The following is a 26,369-nucleotide window of genomic DNA, read 5'->3' as shown; positions in this document are numbered from 1 at the left end:
AACTATGTCATAATCTATTCATTTTAATACAAAGGCAGTTAGTAATGTTTCCATGAATCTTAATGGGAAAAGACACACTAAGTTTTCAATGACATTTGTATAAATCTATGTGTGCATATACAAGTAGCTTTGTTGGTCTGTGACCAGTGCTGATGACTAATAAAAGCCTGTGCCACTAACTATGCAAAAAAATTAGTCTCCTTATTCAAACTCAAATAACTAGCTTGAAAATTTTAAGAAACTTTGTAAACTTTTAACTGAGTTCACTTGTTTCTACCCACCATTTCCACCTCTTGACAATGAATATAGACATATTTATCTTATAAAGTAATCTAAATAGTAGGTAGGATTATATAAGGGTTTAATGGGTTTTATTTACCATAAAAAATATAATGATCATAAAGGTTGGAAAAATTACAAAATGGATTATTGGTGAGTAACTAAATCTTTCAACTCTCTCCCTAAAAATCTAATATAGATGCATGTTTCTTTCTTGTACCTTCAATTACCAGGTGCTGCTCATCTTGAATTTTCAAATATTCCAATCTATGATCTTCATCATCTAGAAGAGTAAGGTAATTCTGTGTATGGAGGAGGAAATGCTTCTATTAATTTGATTGATAAACTTGAAACAAATACGGAAATAATAATGAGTGACAATTAAAAATAGCCCTGTAGTTACATACCCAACGTGACAGACATTAGGTATACTATAGTTGTTCAGAAACTTGTAATTTAGGTGGTAAAATGAGGGGAAAACTGTATACTTTGTAAACATGTACTTTATATCTCTAAAACAAAGTTATATAGGATTTGGAGGAGATCAGAAGAAGGCTCATTACACATCAAACCAAAACTCACTGAAATTTAGATTTTCTGAAGAGCTTACACAAATTTTCTTTACTATCCAGCATGAAATTCAGAAAATATGCTTGTGATCAAGATAAAACTCGATCACTTACTGGGAATTGAAAATGTAAAACCAAATGTCATGTAGTAGAATTATACATTTTTGTTTATGTTTACCCTATTTAAAGTACTCACACAATTAATTCATTTACTTTTTATAACTTTCCTAAGGGAGAGATTATTATTTTCCCCATTTACTCATGAGAAAACTAAGACAGAATTAAGTGACTTTTCCTTGGTTACATAACTAACAAGTGGCAGAGCCAGGACTTAATCCCTGGTAGTGTGGCTCCAGGAGATGTTCCTAATGGTGACTAAAGGAGGACGTAAAAAAGAAGGAACTAGAGGATAGAGAATTGGTTAAAACTACTTATGGTCCCATTTCAATTATAATCTGAAAAAATAATGCATAATAAGCAATTAACAGCACTGCCTCTGAGGAGGATGAAAGACAGGGGTCAGAGAATGGGAAGGAAGAATGCTAACTACAAACTTTTGTATTGTTTGAAATTTTTAGCATGTGTATAGTACTTCAAAAGATTAAAAATAAGCTCTATTTAGGTGAAAAAGGATATTTTCTAATACTTTATAACAATAATCTTTATAAGACAATACTGTCGCCCTAGCCAGGTGGCTCAGTTGATTGGAGCGTCATCCCATACACCAAAAGATTGCAAGTTTCATTCCTGGTCAGGGCACACATTTAGGTTTTAGGTTCCATCTCCAGTCAAGGAGAGTATCGATCGATGTTTCTCTCTCCCATGGATGTTTTTCTCCCTCCCTCTCTTCCTAAAATCATAAACATATCCTTGGGTGACAATTAAAAAAAAAAAAAGGTGGTAGTGTCCATGATGATAAAGTGACAAATATCTATATGTACGCATATAGTAATTTAAAAGATGAAGTTTTCACTGAGATCCTTGGTATGGTTTTCAGCATAATTACTATAGACAAAAATCTCATACTCATGAAATATGGATTTAACACTTGGTCTCTGAGTGAACATGCCTTCATAACTCTGAGATGCCTCTTACCTCACTGTTGTATAACCACAGGCGCATATCTTCCTCTTTGATGCGCAGCCTCTGAGATAGATATTCATGAATTTCCTGATGGTTTGCATTCGACTAAAACAGCCTGTGTAGGCTAAGACTCGCTTTAATGGTGCATTTGGAGAAGGTACATTTCCTATGGTCACAGTAATCACAATGAGGAAAAGACAGATGTTTAAAAAAGCACCCCTCAGCAATGGGGATTACACTATTTTAGGGAACGATGATGAAAAATGAGAATTAGAGGTTTAATAATTTTATAAATTAAGCAGCTTTAAACTAAAACTTTGAAATGAAGACAGGAGGCCCAACTATCTTAGGGTGAATCCAAAGCCTTAACTTTGAAAGGAAGCAACAAAATCACAAAGACTCAATAATTGGCAGTACTCAGATCTCAGAAGAGTAAGAAATATAAACAAACAATAGGCATTCAGCATTTTGGCTGCCCTCAGCTAGGTCACACTCAAATCAAAACTCAGCACATGAATGGAGAAGATAAAATGGGACTGGATTTGAATTTCACAGATACATAACTGGATTTGCCTGATCCATTTTCTTAAACTGTCTTTAAATTACTAATCCCATCACTCTCAGGCCATTAATTGGCCCAATTTTCCTTAAAATTCTAACTAGGCATAGACTCTACGTGGCCAAGCACAGCTTTAAAATGAAGCCAATAAACTTCCTGGACCAAAAACATTGCCCTGTTGAAAGGCAGAAGAGGGTAAAACTCATATGGCCTGCCTGCCCAATAAGACGGCAGCAGACATGACTTTGAATTCCTGAAAGGCTCAAGATGGAAATAAAAAGGTGGCAATAAGGGAAAGAGTGAAGAATGATAAAAGAAAATGTCAAGTCTAATCACATACTTCGAAAGAGACAGGGTAAAATGATAAGAGATTATGGAAATCAAAGATAGCTTGCTAAAAAAACCTGCTAAACCCTGTTTAAACTACTCAGGCAAAATCTAGACAAAGCTATAGCTTAAAATGGTCATCTCTTATCTATGGGAGGTTATGGTTTATTGAGAAACCTAAAACAAAAATAAACTTAAACAGATATAATCCATCTAGGGTCCAATTATATGTTCCAGGTAGTCTACCACCCATTCAATATGGCTCAATTTTATTCCTATTAAATGCACTTTGAGTCTTCTTCACCTACTAAATAAACTAGAGAAAAGTATCCACTTTTTTAGACCTTCCAAAAGAATTCACTCACGTAAAATAGGCTGAAAAATCATCTAAGAAACAATGGTTTCTGTGGCTTTGTCTATCAAAAAGGCTATCTTTAAGTCATTGTAACTATAGCAAGGTTTGTATACTTGTCATTACAAAAGAAATAAAAGAGCCTAGTAAACAGCTGTAATAAATTGGGTAATGAGAAGGATAAAAACTATACTATGGCAGAACAAATCCAATCATGATCAATTTTAAACATACAGCAAAGCAAATCTTTTTCTATCAGCAAGCAAAGGATAATTCCTTTTAAAAGAAAGCACAAGAGCAAATTTCTATAATTATTAATCAGAGGATTAGTTATAAGATTACAGCAAGAAAGCATATTTTTATGAACTTCAAAATGATTAATGATTGATTTCACAACTAATTAGTAAGGAATAAAATTTCAAATTAAGAACAAATTTGGAGCATAATAACTATTCAGTTCTACGATTCAGAAGCATTTGCAAATGTAGTGGCCAAGTCAATTTCTATTGTCCTAAGCCACATAAGAAATTTATTTGAATTCTAGACAGCTCATTAAGCAGGCAGCCACTTATTACACATAGTTTTGTGCTTTTTGAATAGCATCAACAAATCTAGTGGAATTTACAGAGCAGCAAAAATCTAGGATCAGCACAAGAGTTGCAAAGAATACTTAACTAAAAGCACAACAACACATCTTGCCTCTCATGTTATATTCAAAGAGAATTGAAAAAGATATGTGCTCTGGGTGCCATGGAAGCAGGGCAAATACTTTTATTCAATGGGAAATTAAATGACGAAAGTTTCTTAGAGGTTCTATTTCTTTCTTGACTTTGATGTTTTCCCCAAAGTTTGGTTAGGCAGAGGTCACTGCTTTGCTATAAATCTTGCCAAATAATATGTGTAAGAATCTCTATATGTTACCTGAATATAAACTTTTAAGTAAGACATTAAACTAACCCTATTTGATTTCAAAGGAGGGGTGGTATGTTAGGGTTGGTTTGGGTTCATAGGTAGTTCTTGCATACTAAATTATATTAATTATAAAACACTGTGGAATTTTTAACACAAAGTCGAGACTCTATAAATGGATGAATTCATTATTTCTGCTGAAGAACCATTTCAAATATTTGCAAAGCAAAAACACAGAGCAAGTCCTACCCATCAATAAAGCTTAATTTCATGGAGAAATCAAGGGGGACTTTTTACATGTAATATATTAAAATGGGAACTTTGTGATTTTGATAGTCTTAATGTTTCTCAAAGCAAATGCATCGCTTTCACTTTCAAAATATCCCTTTGGTTTGTATTATCTGTGTCCCATAAGAGACAGGCTCCTCCGATTGAGTATAAAAATTTATCATGTTTTGTAAAAAAAAAAAAAAAAGAAGAAGAAGAAAAGAACCAACCCAAGAAACACACACACAAAAATACCACATGATATTGCCAAAAAAATCACTTCTAAAAATTTGAAAAATTTTTTTCAAACAGTGGAATTCAAAAGAGAAGTCATTGGCTGGTTGATTCTAACTTAGGTAAAGCAAATAATCTGCAATGACTTGTTCTCACAGAAACAAAGTATGTAATATCTATTTCTGTTTATTATCATTGTATTTTTACAAACCAGGAAAGGAAACAACTCTTTCCAGTTTCCTGATGAGATTTTCCCTCTTTCCTGTCTAGTCTTGCGCATGACCGTAGATCTAAGCCCCACAGTGATTACAGTACAGTGGCACCACACTTTGAGCAACTTGGTTTTTATTTTAACTTTTTTAAAGGAAATGCATGACATTCTTGCTGCATTCTTAAGTTACCTCTTGGTAAATGCTGAGGAAACATTCTCAGGCTCATCATACCCATATTCACCCAGATGTTAGATTGCTGTGTCCGAGTGGCCGGCTGCTGTCTCAGGAACAGAAGGTATCGAGGAAATAATTCCAGCTCTGGGATTCTGTCTTGCTATTCTTGATCACCTGTTGTTTTAATACATATAAAGTGATTTATTTTGAACTAAAATGTTTAATAGGTTTACTACTTATATTTCAGTTAGATTACAGAAATTCACAGATTTAAATTACATAGGTTTAAATACACTCCAGTTTCTGCTCCCAAATCCATCTGCTAAGATTAGAACCCTAGTGGGTATTTTTTCCCCTCTCATTTAGAAGCAGTAATATCAAATTAAATTTAAGTATTATCTAATTTTACTACCCTCACCACGCTGCATTTTTTTTTCACTTTTATATATTCATGATGGTCTTTTAAAGACAAATTCTTACGACTGGAAGTTATAAGTCAAAAGTAAGAAGCCATGCCATTAACTATACAGGTCATATTGCCTACAAAAGTGTAGCATTTACAATGTTCCCGAAATGTATGAATGATTTTGATAAGATTTTTTAAGGCACACTGATGACAGCTGTCCATCTATATACAAAGAATTTTTGAATGAAGTTAAAGACAACAAGCACTACTAGAGCCATCTTCTAGAAAAGAACAAACCTTTTGGCTAACCCAATAATTAGTTTGTGTGTGCCATGAGACGAAAAAGGCTAAAAATCGCTGACTCAGCCTTGTGACTCCCTCATTTTACTTAGTCCACTGACTATTCCTTCCACTCTACAAATGCCACCTACTCCCACAGGCACATCATTGCATGGTTGGTACCTAATATACCAGTCAATAAATGTACAAATAAATGAACAAATGAGAAGGAACCTAAAATTTGTTCAACTGATTTGAACTGGTATTGAGTACACTGCCACCACAGGTAAGAACTAATTTGTGGATAGTGAGGTTCATATATAAAAGTAATAGAAGACCTCGTCTATGACTGCTCCTTCTATAAGGTACTATTGGCTATACTTACAGGTCTAGGAAGGGCCAGATTTGCTCCATACCAATGATAAAGTGCTCGCCACACAGGTTCAGGGACCATTTCATAATCTCTTCCATGGATCAGCTGTGGGGTTCGTTTTAATCGTCCGCCTTCTAGCGTTAATGATGTAGCCTTAGAATAAAATGTAAATGCTGACTTTTAATATTACAGCCTCTTGTGTTTTAACAAAATGTAAATATAGAGGGACAAACACACGTCACTATTGAGTTTCACGTTACTGGGAAAAAAACCCACAAATTTTCTAAGAGAAATTTTTTATTTTTAACTTACCAAATAAATTAAAAGTAAATCATTTGGAAAAATCATCAGAGCACTTGGAATTAATAAGTTTGGTTTTCAGATTTTTCAGACAATAAAAAATATTATTTTGGAAAAAAATTCCACTTACATATGAAATTACATTTTCACAGTAGCTGTTCCTATAAGAATAAGAACATTTCCAAGGACCACTACACTGCTTCTAGACAAGTACTAAATCATAAAATATTCCCTTGGAAATCTACTATGCAAAGAGATTTCCATCCACAATAGGTTAATTAAATGAACCACTAATGATTTCTTATGTGCTAAATAAAACCTCTAGAATAAAATTTATTCTCAATCCGAAAGATAATTATTTTAAGTAGATGTCAAATCACCTACCTTTACTGGTTCTTGAGTTACTAGTGGCTGGTTATCAATAGCCCCTGGTTTCTGAGGATTGAGATGCAACAAAATATTCCCATTGGCTCCTAGCAAACATTGGTTGTTATTGTCAGAAGTGTTATGTTGTCGAGCAAAGCACATATCTGCCCCTGGTGTGGCAGAATACAAAAAGCCTGTAAGGAAATAGAGGGTGGAATCTCTGTATTTTTAATTATTATACGTTAATAGGCTCGAGGATATGAACTCAGTGTCCATGTATTAGATTAATGCTATTATCCCACTGGCATGTCAGTACAGTAGATTCTGATAAATCTGTAGAACATAGAAAATACAGATGAGTTCCATTCTGGACAATGCCTAGCATAACACTAGGTGGAATAAAAAATTTAAAAACTGTTACCAAATGAACATTTGGTCAGCCTCCTAGAATATCTGATAATCCACAACAAGAATTATAAGTCCTCTGATAGGAAAAAAAGATGTATAGCCAAGTAGCTAGGCGCTCCCACAGTCTCCCATAATTCTCCTCTTCTACCTGTAAACACATCCCGGATATTCCTGGGAGATAATGGTGATGAGTCTAAACCAAAGGAAAGAAGCTAAAATAAGAACTTCAACAGAAGAATGCTGAGGGGAAGAAACCATTCTCTAATAAATCTATTTGAAAGGAAGGTGTGAGTATTATTGGGTTGGCCAAAAAGCCCATAAAAGATTTTTCCATAAAATAAAAGACACATCTTTCATTTGCACCAATAACATTATTGATTTTGGACATTTTGAGTATGCCAGCTATCTTTCTGCTATTGGTTTCTAGTGGGTAGAAGCCAGAGGTGCTGCTAAACATCTTCCAATGCCTAAGATAGCCCCACAGCAAAGAATTATTTGGCCAAATGTCAACAGTACCAAGAAACTCCGCAAAAACACTTTTGAGACGTTTGATCAGTCATAGCACCCTCTCCATACACTGCACAAATCTTTTACTGTGTTTCTGTTGCATTTTTACCTTTCTTGAAATAATAAAACATACTAAAATGTTGCATATTTTCTTCCATCTTCAATATTAAAATGGCTACAGAAAAATCACCAATTTTGATAAGTTTTTTTAATGCATGCTGATATGACTGCTGTCACAATACAATCTAACAAAACTGTTTCAAATGAAGTTAAAGAAAACTAATAAACACTACTAGAGACATTGTCTGGAAAAAAACTAAATGAACTTTTTGGCCAACCTAATACAACAGACATATCCACATAGAAAAATGATTAATGACAGTTGTGAACTTCAATGATATTTTAAGAAATTTCAACTCTGAAATACATGTTAATCTCAGGTAAATGTTCTAGCTATCAGTTACTTTGAATCTTCTAACTGTGGTACTGCCCAGCCTGTAAATAACAGGTTATATAGTAAGCATATCAAAAAGACCTTATAGAGGTTGAAGGATTAATTCTGGTGTTAAATCTGGTGTTAAGCCAATCAGAGAGAGCACTCCTCGGACTGCTAAGTGATCTTTGTAATGTCAGATGGGGAGAGAAGCAGTAAATTCTACAGTTTCCTAGAGAAAATGCTAGCTCTGTCCAGTGTGCCTACTCTCTACAGAAAAGGAAAAGAGATCTCAAAGATGAAATAACAACAGAGTAAGAATGACAGTCTTGATCCTATATCATCAGAATAATAGGGGATCAACTTAATTTAGTTAGGCAACAAAAACACCAAAGCATCTCTCTCATCTTTCCCAACTTAATGAAGAACCATTAAGTTTTATGTATCGAGGACGGAAAGGAATTATGAGAAGCATTGTGAATTCTTTCTCAGTATTTTAAAAAAACAATTCCCAAATTCTGGCCTGTAATGTCTGTAAAATTTAATATGAGGGTGCATTTAATAGAACATAGAAAATACATAGAATAGAACATAGAAATGAAGGCATGCTTATAGTTGAGAGAGTCCTGAAGATAGAAATTTAGATTTTTAATTCCCAAATCTAAATTTATTGACAAAATAATTTAGTAGCAATATGGAGAAATGTAGCTTAATCAATGAAAACTGAAAATACTTAAGAATTTTATAATCATTTCATTCAAAACTTATTTCTGTGAATGGAAACCTCATTCCCAATATCCTACCAAGCACACTTTGACAAAGTATATTCCTTTAAGGACTGACTGTGACTAAACCTCGCGGGTAACAAATCATACTTACCACTACCAGCAGTTTCTGATGCTTCAGATGCAGTAGAAATGTTGTCTGAAAATTTCTCTTCTGTGGTGTTCACATAACTGAGGCTGCCTCCTCCGATTCTATCCTCACTCTGCTCTATAGAATGTACTGCTGTTCCAAATGAGTATTTTCCTCCATTCAGAACAGATGATGGCTCAATCACAACAGGGCTGGCATCCTAAAAATCATGAAGTCAGAGATAAAGAGGCAAAATTTAATAATGCAGCTTTCAAAAATGAATCTCAAAATTATTTATTGTTTCTAATCCTCCTGTGGTTGGCTATAGTCATTTAAAAACATTTAATGTACCACTAAATTTCTCCAAAGGGGAAGAGTATGTATAAATAAAATTGGTTAAGGTAGACTGGGAACAGACTGCAAAAGACTTTGTGCTGTATAAAGTAATTCAGACTTTGTTATTTTTACATGCCAGTCAGTGGACTCCAATTCCTGGTAACCCTATGAATGAGTGATGCTCACAATCACTGAACATCAGCCCTACTAGCCCCTGCATACTCATGCCTACGGCTTCTTTGATGGAGTGACTCCATCTCATACTTGGTCTTCTTGTTTTCCTGCTGCCAGACTTTTTTTCATTTAATATTGGATATCACAGAGGGCTTTTTGTGATATTAAAAAATTAAATAATATTTATTCTCTTTATTATAAAATATTACATTGTCATTGTAGAAAATATAGAAAAATATGAAGACTGTATCACAAGTACTCAGATCCCACCATTTAGCATTAACTATAATTGACAATTTGATGTTTCCTTTATTTCTTGTAACTGAAAATATGTATGTATGCATAAAAAGTAAGTAACATGGAGAATATGGTTAGAATTAAGGGTAGGGCTCTGACTACCAGCTATGTGACCTTATATAGTAAGTAAACTTTCAAGCTCATTTCTTCATGGTTAAAACTAAGATAATAGTAGCATCTACCTCAGAGTTATTGTGAAGAAGAAAATTATGTAAGTGGCACATGTAAAGTGCCTAACATTTAGAAAATGTAAACGATCACTTTGGTTATTAAATATCACATTTTAAACAAAGTATATTGTTTCTTTTTTTCATTTAACATTATACTGATAAAATTTTTCTATGAAAGAATTTCAAACAGAGGAATAGCATAATCCAATGTTTGTTTTAAAAATAACTCTAGTGTATAGAAAGGGCTGGAGGCAGAAACTGAAAGTTGATACACAAGTTAGAAGATTCCTATAAAGAAGGTGAAGGGATTGGCCAAAGAACATTCATGCATAACCTACAGACAGAAACAATAGTGTGGTGATGGCCAGAAGGAAGAGGGGGTGGGGGCTGGGTGGGGAGGCAGGCAAAGTGGGGTGAAGGGGGTACATCTGTAACAGTGCTAACAATAAAAATAAAATTTAAAAATAAATAAATAAAGAAGACTCCTAAAATAATTCACGCAAGAGATGATGAGGTAGTAGGCCATAAGCTGGATTCAGGATGAGGAGATGGAGAGAAGAGCATGGATTTAGGAGACAGTGGAGGAGAAAAAAAATTGACAGCTGTGTGTGAAAGAGGGACAAAAATAATGAATTCCAAGGTAGAACATGAGGCATTGGCTTGTATGACGGGATGGGAATTGATACCTTTATACAGTGAGGTATATCAAGGTATGATATTCCAAGGTATGAATGGAATTGTTTCAGAAATGAGCTTATTTTGGGATATTATGGTTTGAGATACCTGGACATTTGAGTCTAGTGCTCAGGACAGAGGAAGAGGCTGAATATAAAAATCTGAGGTTCAACAGACTTTCTGAAGCACAAGAAATTGCTATCTGTAGACTAAGGAGAGAACAATATAGGCAATGGAAGAATCTGAGCAGGACACTGAATCTGACTACTCAGAGAAAGACCAGGAGATTATAGGGTACCCAAAGCAGAGACCACTACCACAGAACTAGTTTATACAAGTTTAATGGTGCAAGAACAGATTAAGACTTGAGGAGAAGCAGAAGGGAAGGGACTATGTATCTGCAAAAAAAAAAAAAAATGTATCTACGAGTGTTTTTTAAAAGATCAGAATATTTGTAACTGTGAGGATAAAGACAAAGACTGAAGGTCTAATTGAACAAGAGCCCATAGACATTTGCTGAGATCAACAATAACACGGGTAAAAGAATTCAAGTTTATTCAACAAACACTGACATAAATTTTAGTAGACAAAACTGATCAATGGATGTGGGTCTTGAAGGCACTATTTATAAATAATGTACCTGAAACCCAAGAAAAACATCAGGTTTAAAATACAAACTTCAGATCACATTATAGCAATAGCATAGAGGATGCTTTAGTTTTTTTTAATGCATTTATAGCACTCCTAATTTTAGCCAAAATAGGGAAACATTGTATCAACATTTTATTAGATATTGTTTTCTCTGGGAATGGAAGGCAGGTGAATACCATCCATTTGTAGAGCCTTCAGAAGCCAACTCTGAAGAAACTCCAGTGCTGTTAATCAAAAGAGTATCAAGAAGAGAGGTTTTCTTCTATACACCAAGTAACTTTTTTGGATTAAAAAATTTTAAATAGCTAGATAGCCTTATTGTTAAAACTTCAAACAATTCAGAAGCATAGTGATTCATATTTTCATTACAGAACCAAATGTTAGTATCTCCTGTCAATTATTAACTTTCTCCAAGTATGGGAAAGGTACCAGATTATTATTTTGGGCATTAAATCACCCTAGTTCACAGTGAAAAAGCTATTCTCTATTCAATTTTTTTAATCCTCTGATTACTTCAAGGAAATGTTCTCATTTTGGTACTACTGTGCTAATCTAATACTTGATAATTTCTCCTTTTAACAGAAAATGAGACTCAATATCAGAGTCTTCAAAAAGGAAAGCTATTTAGTTGAAATTTAATATATATATTAAAGATTTTATTATTTATTTTTAGAGAAGGGGGAGAAATAGAGGGAGAGAAACATCAGTGTGCAGTTGCCTCTTGCGCACCCCGAGCTGGGGACCTGGTCCACAACCCAGGCATGTGCCCTGACTGGGAATCGAACCAGAGACCTTTGGTTTGCAGGCCAGTTCCCAATCCACTAAGGCACACCATCCAAGGCTAACAATGTATTTCATTTTCACTGAATTTATTTTTATTTTGACCTTCTATTTCTAGAATGTGACTGATTTTCTATTTAAACCAGTAATAAAAAGTTTCCCTTTAAAATACATGTATTTACATAAAAATGGTAAAATTTTTATATAAACATAGTAAGCAAATAATACTATGGGTGTTATAGGGGAAAAAATGGTGACCATAATACACAAGAGACTAAAACCTGAGAAAATACATTAAATATGGATTTTGGGCCATCGTTATTTTAAATTGTCCAAAGAAGTAAAAATTGTATGGACAATGGAACAACAGAACCAAACTGACCTATGGCAAGAGGTAGAAATGTAAATTAGGCCTGGGTAGTTTACATTATTAAGCATATGTTTGGACCTGTCTGTGGATTTCACAGCAACTTCTTAGAGATAATATTGATTCTCACAGCTTTTCTGATAGTGAGTCCATACTGACAAAAATACTTATTTAAATTAATTCAGCCTTTTTCTTCAGTTATGCTTTCTGATTTATTTGATCTTGAGTAGAACACACACTTTTTTTGCTTTTTTTTAAAGCACTCTATGTAATTCTACTATGCAGCCGGAATGATAACCACTGACTTGTGAGGGTTATAGTATCATACATGTATTTGTGTTAATGTGCTTCAAATACTGAGAGTAAAGGAAGTGATTTCTTATTAAATCTATTACTTGCTCTGGAACTTGCTTTTTAGAAAAAGATTCTAATTTTAACGAGCTTTTGAAACATTTGCTTTCTTTCTATGAAGGTGGAGTAAGACAGCACAGCCATTCTGGAAGAAAACTATCTGAAAAATTAAAGTCTTCTCCCAAATCACTTTGTTATCCTCCAAAAAATCACTTTATTCTCATTGTAAGTGTTCTTAAACTTAAATAATGTCTGCCTAACTATCATATGGTTGACAACTCCTTTTTAAATTTATATTTATTTCCATATTCCATTCACATTAAATTTATTTATGCACTATAAAATACTTTTTAAAGTTTTTGTAGTATATTTTGAACAAGATTAGGTTCCCTTAATCCTACTTGAACAAACAATTTTCTTCAAGTTTTCCTCTGAGTTTAGTAATTAACAGAATTTCAAGGAGAAATATTTGGAATTGTATTTTAAATGCTTTACTTGGTTTGGAAATCTTATGTGAACCCTATGTTTCTAAAGAAAATATATGAAACCATTCAGTTTAGTCCATAGGCTGAATCTACAGATATGATTGGCAAAAAACAGGATAAAAAGGTTACTATGCATTAAATTTGTTAGGTCATGTTTTACCATAATATAGAAATAGAATGACTATAATAGTTGCAATCTTTCACCCAGACTGCAGACTGTACCACATGCTTTTAACACAGCACAGTGAATGATGCACCCTTTAGACTTGGAGAATATGGGCTTTTCTTCATTTCCCTACCAAACTCTTCTCATTGTCTTTAGCTTTCTTTGCTATTCTAGGAATCTACTGCTCTCAGTATTTGCCTGAAACTGTAAACATTACTCAGGTTCTTTCCTCTTTCCCCTTCTCTGCCCTATTTTTCTTGTCATTGCTTCCACTCTTGGCTTTCAGTGAAATGGTCAACATTTACAGTCAACTAATCTAATTACTTTACTTCTATATGTTGAACAAATCAATAATGGTCATACATTGTAGTCACTGGCTCTTTTTGACTGTTATTTCTAGTTGCTCTGGGAAATTTTTTTCCCTCTAGACATCAAAGAATCTTTTTGTTTCTACTGACTTCTTGGTCTGGAACTATTAAAACTATAGTAGAAGCCTGTGTTTGTAGGAAGACAAGTCTCTGATAGATAAAATTTCACCCATGGTGAGAAATTTCCTCACTCTATCTGAGTTAATGATTCCTAAAAAGCTTATGTGGAACTTATATATAAGATAATGCTCTTTTGAGAATTTTGTAAGTCATTCTGAGTTAATAAGTGGTTTATTATATTCCAAAATTCAGAATTCACTTTCTTCTCTATCAGTTATGATACTACTACTTCTTTTAATGCTTTTACATATGATAGGGTAGGGCAAAAGAAGGGTTACAGCTGTGAGTATGTGAAAGTTTATCTTTTAAGATTTTATTTATTTATTTTTAGAGAGGGAAGGGAGGGAGAAGAGAGAGAGAGAGAGGAGAGGGAGAGGAGAGGAGAGGAGAGAGAGAGAGAGGGAGAGAGAGAGAGAGAGGAGAGAGAGAGAGAGAGAGAGAGAGGGAGAGAGGAGAGAGAGAGAGAGAGAGAGAGAGAGAGAGAGGGGAGAGAAACATCAATATGTGGTTGCTGGGAGCCATGGCCTGCAACCCAGGCATGTGCCCTGACTGGAAATCGAACCTGCGATGCTTTGGTTCGCAGCCCGCACTCAATCCACTGACCTATGCCAGCCAGGGCAAAAAGTTTATTCCTGTATTATTATTATTAGTTATGGTATTATTTCCCACACAAACAACTATAAGCCTACTTTTGTCCCACCCTGTATACTACAAGTATAACCGTAAACAACTAATAGGCCAATTTTATATTTTATTAGTCTACAAGGCTACCTTTGGAAAAATGGAAGGCAGTATGGAGTAATAGAAAAAGTACTAACATAGGAATGAAGAGACCTATGCTCAAGAGATCTAGCTCAGATAATAAAGTAATTGCCATAAACAACTTTGGGCAATTAAAAAAAACCTAAAAGGACTTCAGAGGCTTCACTTGTAAATTTAAAGAGAGCTGCTTAAAGTACTTTCTAGTCTAAAGTAACATGGTAACAAAAAAGTAAAATCTGCCCATGAGTACTAATTGCTGCTTTCTAGTATTTCTCAAACAGGAGGAAAGCCACATATAACATAATAATGATAAACAGAAGATTTCATCCTTTCTCCCCATTTACATTTTTACAAAAGAAGATTTCACTGAGTACAAAAACATTTGACTCACTAAAGAGGGAACAGATCAGCAAGATCCCATGAGCAGATCAAGTATTCAAGCTCAAGTGAATCATAGCAAATCTGAGGAAAACCACTTCTCACAAAGGTGGCTTATTTTTCCTGCTTTTTAGGCATGCCACTATCTGAAAGAACAGTCGGCTCAGCCCTCACAGGCAATTAATGATTCACTTAGGCAAATACATGCGATTTTGTGAAGAGAAAAACATCAAAGTTAAGTGATGTCTTAGGTAGGGAAACTAAGTCCAGAGTAAGATCAAATCATCTAACACATTAAGAACACTGATTTTTTTTTTTTAAAGCAAGGCACTGGTAGGATGCCAAGCATACTGGAAAGATAAATTTAAATCACTAATTAATTACTGCTGCTGCTACAACTACTGTTACTACCGTTATTTCCTCTAACTTTATACAGGGTGTTGTGTACTTGCTAGGCATGAAGCTAATTTAACCTCAATAATCATACTGCAATAGGTATTATTATTAATCCCATTGTTCATATGAGGAAACTGAGGTAGAGAAAAGATCGGTAACTTGCTTAAGGTCATATAGCAAATAGAAAGACTGGGACTCCAACATAAGAATGCAATCTCACTACTATTATCCTATCCTGGTTTCTCATAGTATTGGCTAATACTTATTGAGTACTTACTATGCACTAGACTCTGTTCTATAACACATAACATGTATCAACTCCTTTAATTCCCACGACACCCTATGAAGGAGGTTATTGTTATTACTCTGAATTTATGGATAGGGAAAATAAGGCCCAGAATGTCACTTTTTAAAAAGTTATTTGCATTTAAAAGGAAGTTACTCTCTATTTAGTAAATAATACTTTATAATTAATACATATCTTCAGAAAGGATTGCTATTAATTACGTTTACATTTTCCTCTTATTAAATATGTTGCCATAGGTCTCTGCTACCTTTCCCGCCACATGAACTAGTGCCAAACAATACAGAATGCCAGAGTTGGAAAAGGAATATGACAGGTGAGTGCAGATTTCCCCCTCCACATCTCTCCCTTACCACCCTCCACTAATTCTTTTAATGCAAAGGATGGCTAGGGCAGGCAAGAACAAACTGAGTTCGTGTTCTCAGCAGCACACTTCTTTTTTGTAAGAGATGTGCTGCTAAGAGCAAGACCTCTGTCATGTTCCTACAGGAAGCAAAAACTAATACTTCCAACACAAAGGTAGGTTCTTCTTTGAGACTGCAGTTAGTAAGGCATTAATAACCATTCATTCTAAGGCCAACCTAAGAATATAAAGACCAAAAGTATTCCAAAATAGACTGCGACACATTACCCAATATTCTCATTTTCTACCTACAATCACCATCATTATCTATCTACAAGGTCTTTGAAATGACTTGCCTACTTTTGCTCCTTCAGTAACACTTGAAGTCTACTTTTTCCAATTACATATTTTACAGGTGAAAAACTATTAAATTCTGCAAAAGGGAAAAAGAGCCAGGCAGAAAAATGAGGTAAATAATGTAAACAATCTACAAATATTCTGATAAATAAATGACAGAAAAAGACATATAGGAAAAATATGAATAAAATTATTAGAATTTTGGTCAGTAATTTGGCAACTGACAATGAGCCTACATATATAGGCCAAAAATGGAAAATTTGATTCCCAGAATTACTTTTTTCAGTTTCTAATTCTGCAAAAAAATTCCTTCTATGTTTTCAGTAAGATTAGAATACTCAACTAATGATAATTTTTTAACTCTATTAGGAACAATGGCAGTTATTGTTTAGAAACTGGGTTCTATATTAGCTCTAAAATTAACTTTCCTGAACAGAAAATCAACACTTCTCACCCAAGGGTCTTCAACTTTTTGAGGAAAAAGGTGAAATAACAAAGGATAATGTGAAGAGTGTGGTTGACATGCCACTGGATTTCAAGTCAGTCCTTAAATTTGATTCTAGAACTTCCACTCTGAGCTAGAAATTCAGGTTACCTTCAACCCCAGCCTCATAGTCCTCACAGGTAAAGTGGATACAATACTCATTGGATTGTGAGGATTAAATGAGATATGTAAGATTATATTAAAGCTTTAATATAATTATATATTAAATGAGATATATACATGGATCTGCATGCCCAATATTACCTTCCTCACAGAGCTGTTGCTGGGAGGAAATATACGTGGAAGTATAAGCACAAGCCTGGTACATAGCAATAATCATATGGGTAATCATTCCTTTCCCTTTCAAATCTTTCTCTATGTTGGAGCATTTTATTACTAGCCAGTAGTCATACACAATCTGTAGAAGTGAAAATCCTATGAAAAATGTAGATAAACAGAAATCTTACTCACATATTTGACATAGTCTTTCCACTGCTGCCACCACTGCATGGAGATGATAAACCAATTGTGTCCTGGTTGCAGACCATACCTGCTCTCCCGTTCTAACCATCCTCTGTACATACAAAAGAAACTCAATATATCAAATAGTGTGTGAAACAGGTGGCCACACCCCCACAAGTTATCATTAGCAATTTTTATAAGGGAAAAACATGAAACAAATAGAGATGCTTGGGAGATTGCTATAATTTCAATTAGTGGGAACTGAGAAGCCAGCTTCAGGGAGTCATAACACCACTATCAAGCCTTACACTGATATTTTTAAAAGTTTTATTGAGGAATATTTTATAAAACATACAATTTACCTGAATTAAATACACAGCTCAATAATTCTCATAAATGTATAGACATGTGTACCCATCACCACAATCCAATTATAGAATACTTCAATTACTCAAAAAGATATTCTGTGACTATTTCAATCTGTGTTACCACCTTTAGACCCAGAAAAACTACTAGCCTATTTCCTTTTTTTAAAAAAAAGATTTCATTTATATTTATTTTTAGAGAGAGGGGAAGGGAGGGAGAAAGAGAGGAGAGAGAAACATTGATACATAAGAGAAACATCTCTTGTTGCCTTCTGCATGCCCTCCAACCAGGGACTGGCCCACACCCAGGCATGTGCCCTGACCAGGACTCAAACCTGCGATTTTTGCTTTGCGGGGCGGCACCCCACCCACTGAACCACACCAGTCTGGGTCACTAGTCTAATTTTCTATTACAAATTGCCCTTTTATAAACATTTCATATAAGTGGAATGATAATAGTAACACAAGGTCTTTTACATCCGGCCTTTCTATCTGGCAATATTGTCAACAGCAATGATCTAAATACGGAAATGATGGGCATTTTGTTTCTTTTTGCTTAGGTCTACTTTCTAATCTTTCTACAAAAAATGTGCTATTTTGCAGTAAGAAAAATTGCTACCCTTTATCTTATAAAACATCTTCTTTATTTCAAAAAATTAATTTAGTACTCAGTGCAATTTTAATGTGAAACAGGATTTGATTTCTAAATTAATCCATCTTAACCTTAGGAAGTTACTTAAAAATATTTCAACATGTAACTGTTTTGGAGAAACAGGGTGTTACTGTAATATTACATTAAAATAGTACATGTTGTTACTAGTAACAATATATATTTCAGGTGTTAGCAATTTCAATTACAGAGTAAAAATAACAGGACCAAAACTAAAACTCACCTAATAATATTGTCCTTCCTCTTCTGGAGTAGCTGGTCTTAACCCCAGAACTATGTGACATACCTAAAGAACAAAAAGTGGTAAGTAAACTTCATGGACTGGTGCTAATGACTAGATTGAATTTTTCATATTCTCTGCAGAGCTTTCAATGAATGAATTATTCAATGAGTCACTTCAACAAATTTGAACTTTACATTTTAGCTATCTTTTTTTTTTAAACACACCATTTCAATGAAGGCCAACTTCCAAGTCTCTAAGTGAGATGGAGTTGAGAAGAGGAAAGGGAAAGAAGAGGAAGGAAGGGAGGGAGGGAAGGGGGAGAGAGAAACCACTTTCAGAATATTTCGTTAATATTAAGTATTTTACATTGTCTCATGTAGTGAATATTATTTTCTTTCCTGAAATCCAAAGAGCATATCATGGCACTTGTGGAAGGTGAAGGGGAGAGGAAGGGGAGATGAAGACGATATAGGAGATGGAAGTAAGGAGAGGATTCTTAAATTTTTTCTTATTATTTATTTATTTTTAGAGGGGAAGGGAGGGAGAAAGAAAGGGAGAGAAACACCAATGTGTGGTTGCCTCTCGCACACCCCTCACTGGGAACCTGGCCCACAACCCAGGGATATGACCTGACTGGGAATCAAACCAGTGACCCTTTGGTTCTCAGACTGGCACAAAATCCACTGAGCCATACCAGCCATGACAGGCAATAATTTTAATTTGAACAGTTCTAAGAAAAAAATATTCTCCCTAATGCTTTTTAAAGCCCATTTCCTCTATTTATTTGCCTTCTCAGTTGTTTTCCTCTTTTTTTAGATTTTATTTATCAACCCAGGCATGTGCCCTGACTGGGAATCGAACCACCCGCAATGACTGGCTCGCAGCCCCGCGCTCAATCCACTGGAGCTACGCCAGCCAGGGCTATTGCCTTCTCTATAAATCATCACAGAAGATGTGAGTTTTTGGAAAATTTTATAAAAATTTTCTAGAAACTGACATTAAAGAACTTTATATTGAATGTATCATACCCATTAAACTAGATTCTAACGTTAACATTTTATTATGTTTGCATCTATCTACCCCCAATTCATCTGTCAATCCACCCTGTCATTCATCTTAATTTTGGATGCATTTCCAAAGTAAATATGGACATCAGTATAGCTCTCTGTAAATACATCAGCATGTCTGCCTATATTAACTAGACTTAAAATTATTGGTTTACAGTTTTGTTTACCTTTTAGGTAACACATACAATAAAATATACAAAATCAGGTTTTTTTGAGATTCATTCATGTTTACAGAAGTTCATTCGATTTTATTGCTGAGTAGTATTCACTGTTAGAATATATCACTGTTTTGATTTATTCAGTCTCATACTGATGGCATACTGAGCTTTTGTACCTTTTATTTTTTTTATTTTGCAAAGCTTAAAAAGTGAAAATAAACATGCTGAAGAAAGGAACAAATCTTAAGGTTACAGGTAAAATTACTTTTGTAGTCTTTCTTTTCTTTAATCCTCATCCAAGCATATGTTTATTGATTTTGGAGAGAGAGAAATATCGGTGTGTGAGAGAAACATCTATTGGTTGCCTCCAGTATGTGCCCTGACAAATCAGGGATCACAACCTGCAAATTAGGGTGTGCCCTGACTGGAGATTGTATCTGCAACATTTTTTGGTGTATGGGACATCACTCCTACCAATTGAGTCACCCACCCAGGGTGACTTTTATAGGCTTTTAGATTTTCTTCATTTTCAATTACAGTTGAACCTTCATTATTATATTAGTTTCAGCTTACAGCATAATGGTTAGACAATCAATACTTACAAAGTGACTCCCCTCAATATTTCAAGTACCCACCTGGCACCATACATAGCTATTACAGTATTATAGAGCATATTACCTCTGGTGTACTTTACATCCCCGTAAACTATTTTGTAACTACTAATTTGTACTTCTTAACCCCTTCACTTTTTTTCACTCAGTGCCCCACTCCCTCCTTCTAGCAAGTATCAGTCTGTTCTCTGTATCTGTAAATGTTTCTGTTGTTTGCTCACTTTTTAAAAAAAATTTCTGCATATAAGAGAAATCATACTGTATTTGTCTTACTCTGAAATATTTCATTAACATAATACCCTTCTATGTCCACCCAGGCTGTCATAATTCATTCTTTTTATGGGTAATATCATGTGTGTGAAGTTTCATTACATAATACCTGCTAGGTCCACCCATGCTGTCATAAATTCATTCTTTTTTATGGTAATATTCAATGGGTGAGAAGATGTTACCACAGCACATCTTCTTAATCTACTATTCTACTGATGGACACTTAGGTTGCTTCCATATCTTGGCATTGGAAATATCAGCAAAAAATATATGGATGCACATATCTCTTTGAATTACTGTTTGGGTTTCTTTAAATAAATACATCAGAAGTTGAAATTATGGGTAATAAGGCAGTTTAATTTTTCTGACAATTTCCATACTGTTTTCTATAGTGGCTACACCAATCTGCAATCCCACTAACCTGCCTGAGGGTTCTGTTTTATCCATATTGTTGTAAACATTTGTTGTCTGTTGATTATAGATGATGGTCATTCTAACAGTATGAGTGATATCTCATCGTGGTTTTAATTTACATTTCTCCTTTTAGTGACATTAAGCATCTTTTCATATGTCTATTGGCCATCTGAATATCCTCTTGGAGAAGGTCTATACAAGTGCTCTGCTCATTTTTTAATGGACTGGCTTTTTTCTCAGTGCTGTGAGTTCTTTATAAATTTTGGATGTTTACCCTTTATTAGATGTATCATTGGTGAATATGTTCTCCCATTTAGTAGGTGTCTTTCCTTTTGATTGATGGTTTCCTTTATTGTACAAAAACTTTCTTAAAGAGTTTGATGTAGTCTCATTTATTACTGTTTCTTTGTTTCCCTTGCCCAAGGAGACATATCAGAAAAATACTAAATTTTTGTGGAATCTTTTTCTTAAAGTATGTTTTATTATACTATTACAGTTGTTCCAATTTTTCTCCCTTTGCCCCTCTCCACCTGGTAACCCCCTTCCCTCCAGCAATCTCCTCCCTTACATCATGTCCATGGGTCATGCATATGTTCTTAGGCTCCTCCAGTTCCTACACTGTTCTTAACTTCCCTTGTCTATTTTGTATCTGCCAATTATGCTTAATTTCTGTAATTTCCCCCCATACTCCTCCTTCCCCTTTCCCACTGATAACCCTCCAATAATCTCCATATCTATGATTCTGCTCCCTTTGTTTGTTTGCTGTTTGTTTTTTAGATTAACTTTTTGATAGTTTTGAGTTTGTTGCCATTTTAATGCTCATAGTTTTGAACTTCTTTTTCTTAAGTCTCTTTAGCATTTCATATAATAAGGGCTTGGTGATGAACTCCTTTAGCTTTACTTTATCTGGGAATCACTTTATCTGCCCTTCAATCCTAAATGACAGACTTGCTGGAGAGAGTAATCTAGGTAGTAGGTTCTTGCATTTCATCACTTTGAATACTTCTTGCCAGTCCCTTCTTGCCTGCAAAGTTTCTCTTAAGAAATCAGCTGATAGTCTTATGGGAACTCCTTTGTAGGTAACTTTTCTCTTGCTGTTTTTAAGATTCTCTCCTTATCTTTAATTTTGGGTAATATAATTAGGATGTGCCTTGGTGTGTGCTTCCTAGGTCCAACTTCTTTGGGACTCTCTGAGTTTCCTGGACTTCCTAAAAGTCTATTTCCTTTGCCAGATTAGGGAAGTCCTCCATTGTGTTTTTCAAGTACATTTTCAGTATCTTGCTCTTCGTCTTCTCCTTCTGGCACCCCTATGATTCGGATGATGGAAAGTTTAAAGTTGTCCCAGAGGTTCCTAAGCCTCTCCTCATCTTTTTGAATTCTTGTTTCTTCATTCTCTTCTGGTTAAATGTTTATTTATTCCTTCTGGTCCAAACCGTTGATTTGAGTCTTGGCTTCCTTCCCATCACTGCTGGTTCCCTGTGCATTTTCCTTTATTTCACTTTTCATAGCCTTCACTTTTCCCTCTATTTTGCAACCATATTCAACCATTTCTGTGAGCATCCTGACTACCAGCGTTTTGAACTCTGCATCTGATAGGTTGGCTATCTCTTCATCTCTTAGTTGTATTTTTTCTGGAGCTTTGATCTGTTCTTTCATTTGGGCCTTTTTTTTTTTTTGTCTTGGCATGCCTGTTACATACTAAGGGGCGGAGCCTTAGGTATTTGCCAGGTCAGGGCAACCCGCGTTGCTGTGTTGTGGTGCTGTATGTAGGGGAGGGGTCTGAGAGGAAACAGTGCAGCTTGTTCAGCTCTCGGCAGCTTTCAGTAATTTCTGGTACCCACAAGCAAATTGGGCCCTTCTGGTGCTGATGCCTGTGTGGGTGGGTTTATGTACCTTGTAGGGCCCTGTGGGTCTCTCCAATGAACTCCTCTGTGAGGCTGGGAATTTCTCCTGCTGCCACAACCCCCACAGGTTTTTTCAGTTAGAGGTTTTGAAGCTTTATTTCCCCTCACTAGAACCCTGGGTTGCTGGGTCTGTCTCACTCACCAATTGTTCCTCCCGGTTTATTCACATGCAAATGTAGGACCACCTGCTCTGTCAGCCACTTCCTCCCCCTATCCTGAATTTATTGCCATGAATTGGTTTTATCTGCTTTAAAAATTTTCCAGCCAGTATTTTCCATTCAACATTACTGAAAATTCACCCATGTTACTGTGTATAGGATTAAGTATATTTATTTTCATTGCTGTAAACTTTATAGTGTAAAGTATAATACTGCATGCATGTCCCACAATCTATTTATTATGTACTGATTTACTGATAGGTATTTGGTTGTTTTTGTCTTGGACTATAACAAATAGTAATTATAAAAACTTACTTGTATGTTTTGGTGCTCAGATATGTAAGTTTCTATATATATATATATATATATATATATATATATATATATATATATAAAATGATAGACTTGTTTGGCTCACAGGACATGCATATGTTCAACTTTCATAAACTGTGCCAAAAAAATCTCCAAAGTATTTGTAACAATTTATATCTCCATTGGCAACATGTGAGAGTTCTAGTTGTTTGTTATACTTACCAATACTTCATATCACTTAAAAAATAATGATTCTGGTGGATGTTAAATAGTATTCCAAGTCAGAGTTTAATATGTATTTTCATGACAACTAAAGAGGTTACCCCTTTTCATAATATTTATTAGCTATTTGGATATTCTCTTTTGTGAAGCACCTGTTCAATTTTATTTTTTGCCCATTTTTCTATTGAGGCTCCACCTTCTTCTCATATCACTTATTGAAAAGACCACTCCTCATCTGCAATAAAATGTCTTCTTTGTTATAAATCAAGTGATCACATATATGGAAGTCTATTTAAGAACTCTCAATACTGGTCCATTGGCCTATTTGTCTACCTTTATGTAGATATCGTGTTGTCTCAATACTGTTGTTTTAAACTGGTAAGAACAGATACTACACTTGATCTTAGCTAAAAGGTCAAGAAGCAATCAATATTGTTGTTTTATAGTAAGTTCTAATATCTGATAACTGAAGTCCTCTAACATTGTTCTTTAATATCATCTCGGCTATTTTTGACTGTTTCCACTTCTGCATGTATTTGGAACCAGCCTGTCAAGTTCCACAAAAACAATGACAACAATAAACTTTTTAAGATTGCAGTGATGAGTGCACCAAATCTATTAATCAATTTAAGGGAAATTGACACCTTTAAAATATTGAGACTTCCAATTCATAAATATGCATCTGTATTGGTTTATTACTGCTAAAATAAATTACCACAGATTGTGCAGCTTAAAACAACACAAATTTATTATCTTGTAGTTCTATAGGTCAAGTCAGACACAGGTCTCACTAGGCTAAAAATCAAGATGTCAGCAGGGCTGTATTCCTTTTTGGAGGTCAAAGGAAGAATGCGTTTCCTTGTCTTTTCCACCTTCTAGAGTTCACCACATTCCTTTGCCCTTGGCCCCTTTCTCTATATTTAAATCCAGCAACTTTGCATCTCTCTAATCCTTGTGAACTGATACATCTGCCAAGTTCCTTCTGCCATATAATTTAATATATTCACAGGTCCCAAGGATGAGGGCATGGATACTGGGGGATGAGGGGAGCAATATTTTACCTACTGTACTATTTAACATGAAACTTTTTGACAAATGTGCAAAAGACCCTAATTGTGTTATGATGCTTCCTCTGCAAAAAACTGAGCACTGAGCTTATAAAAAAGGATTATTGAAAATAGGTATTATCACAGAAATGATTTTCTAATTCAGTGAATAATTTCATATGCCAAAACACTCAGAGTGGGATTTTGGCAAATAAAATGAAAGCACCATCCTAATTTTTAATCACTAAATTTAACAGCTAACTCTACCAATTTTAAGACACAAATAGAAAATGTAACAACTTAGCATAACAGTTTGCTGAGTCATATTAAGTGAACATAGTTTTAAATGCATATCTGAATAAGATAAAGTATATTAATGAAATTTTTTACTTATAATATTTTCACCTTGTGATATTTTCAACTTATGATGGATTTATTTAAGTTGAGGAGCTTCTGTAATGATGAGATAAAGAATTGATAGTTGAGTATATTATATTAAATGAGATAAAAATAGTCGATCAATTTTCTTATTACCAAGTAAATAATTTGTTTACGGTAGTGATTCATATTATTTTGTATATATTTATAAAGCCATCAACTTAAATTCTTACTGAAAATTACAAATGATAGAATAACTGATTTAAATGGATATTACAGACTTAACAGATTCTATGTTTTAAATACACAATAATTAGTTATTAACTGTCAAAAGGAAACCTATTCCATTTATTTCAACACAGCTCTTTTATAAATGTTATTCTTTATTATAATGGAAGATCATGATAGATATAAAGACACCAAACCTCTAACCTTCACAGGAGTACTTTTACAAAGAAAGAAAAACAAAACAAAACACCAAACAAAAAATGAAAGAAAAACAAAACAAGGAGAATCTAAAATACCACTATTATATCAACTTAAATATTTATGAAGCATGAAAAGTGAGAGACCATAAATTGTTTTTTCAAATTGGAGTGAGAGAACTATTTTAACTAGGAAAATATTTAAAATCTAACATGCCCTATGACTTACTGTTCACTCCTGGCACCTTTTTTTACCTCCTTCTCCCTCAATCTTTCTGGGACCTTCTAAAGGATTTTTAAAAAATAAGAGACAGCCTCAAAGCTAAGATAATCTCCTGACTGCATATTTGAAAAAATCAGAACTGCCTACTTATGATCCATCTCTGTGTTCTTACTGTCTCACGTGTTAGGAAGGGCCTTAAAAAAAGACAACAGTGAAGAAAAAGTAAATTATGATGGATTTTGTGATGTAAATTATCCTGAGTCCACAAGCTCCTCTATCATGAGTTATAAGCAAACACAGTCACCTATTTTCTGCTTTTCTATCCCCCACATCATGACTTTGAGAAGCTTCAATAGACATTTATGCTCTGTCTTACCATCTCTCAGGCAGTGTACAGCATAATGGAATTCTATTTTTCATATGTGGCTTTGCAGCCCAGTTTCACTATTACATAATGGAAAAGATATGGAATTACTGCCACCATTATCCTCTGCACTTGCCATTTACCTTAAACGTACCTGGAAAAGGAGATTCAAAAATTCATTGGCAAGAACGTTTTTCACACTCCAGATCTGATAGTCTTCTAGAGTAAGATGGCCCATCTG

The 26,369-nt window shown here is 34.6% G+C and overlaps 1 protein-coding gene and 1 pseudogene across 1 annotated transcript in view; both read right to left on the bottom strand.

Moving 5' to 3' along the window:
• The window catches only part of USP32 (ubiquitin specific peptidase 32), a 138,117-nt gene that overhangs the window by 27,484 nt on the left and 84,264 nt on the right, over positions 1–26,369 (bottom strand). Inside the window, 11 exon segments of the mRNA XM_028521827.2 lie at positions 500–581; positions 1,944–2,020; positions 2,023–2,097; positions 5,023–5,118; positions 5,121–5,139; positions 6,036–6,176; positions 6,708–6,883; positions 8,917–9,112; positions 17,328–17,437; positions 18,585–18,639; positions 26,283–26,366. Coding sequence (XP_028377628.1) covers positions 500–581; positions 1,944–2,020; positions 2,023–2,097; positions 5,023–5,118; positions 5,121–5,139; positions 6,036–6,176; positions 6,708–6,883; positions 8,917–9,112; positions 17,328–17,437; positions 18,585–18,639; positions 26,283–26,366 — 1,111 coding nt within the window.
• On the bottom strand, positions 23,903–24,119 carry LOC114504468 (annotated as a pseudogene).

The sequence above is a fragment of the Phyllostomus discolor genome, chromosome 8 (genome assembly GCF_004126475.2).
Source record: "Phyllostomus discolor isolate MPI-MPIP mPhyDis1 chromosome 8, mPhyDis1.pri.v3, whole genome shotgun sequence".
Lineage (NCBI taxonomy): Eukaryota > Metazoa > Chordata > Mammalia > Chiroptera > Phyllostomidae > Phyllostomus > Phyllostomus discolor.
This window is presented reverse-complemented; position numbering and strand designations above follow the sequence as displayed.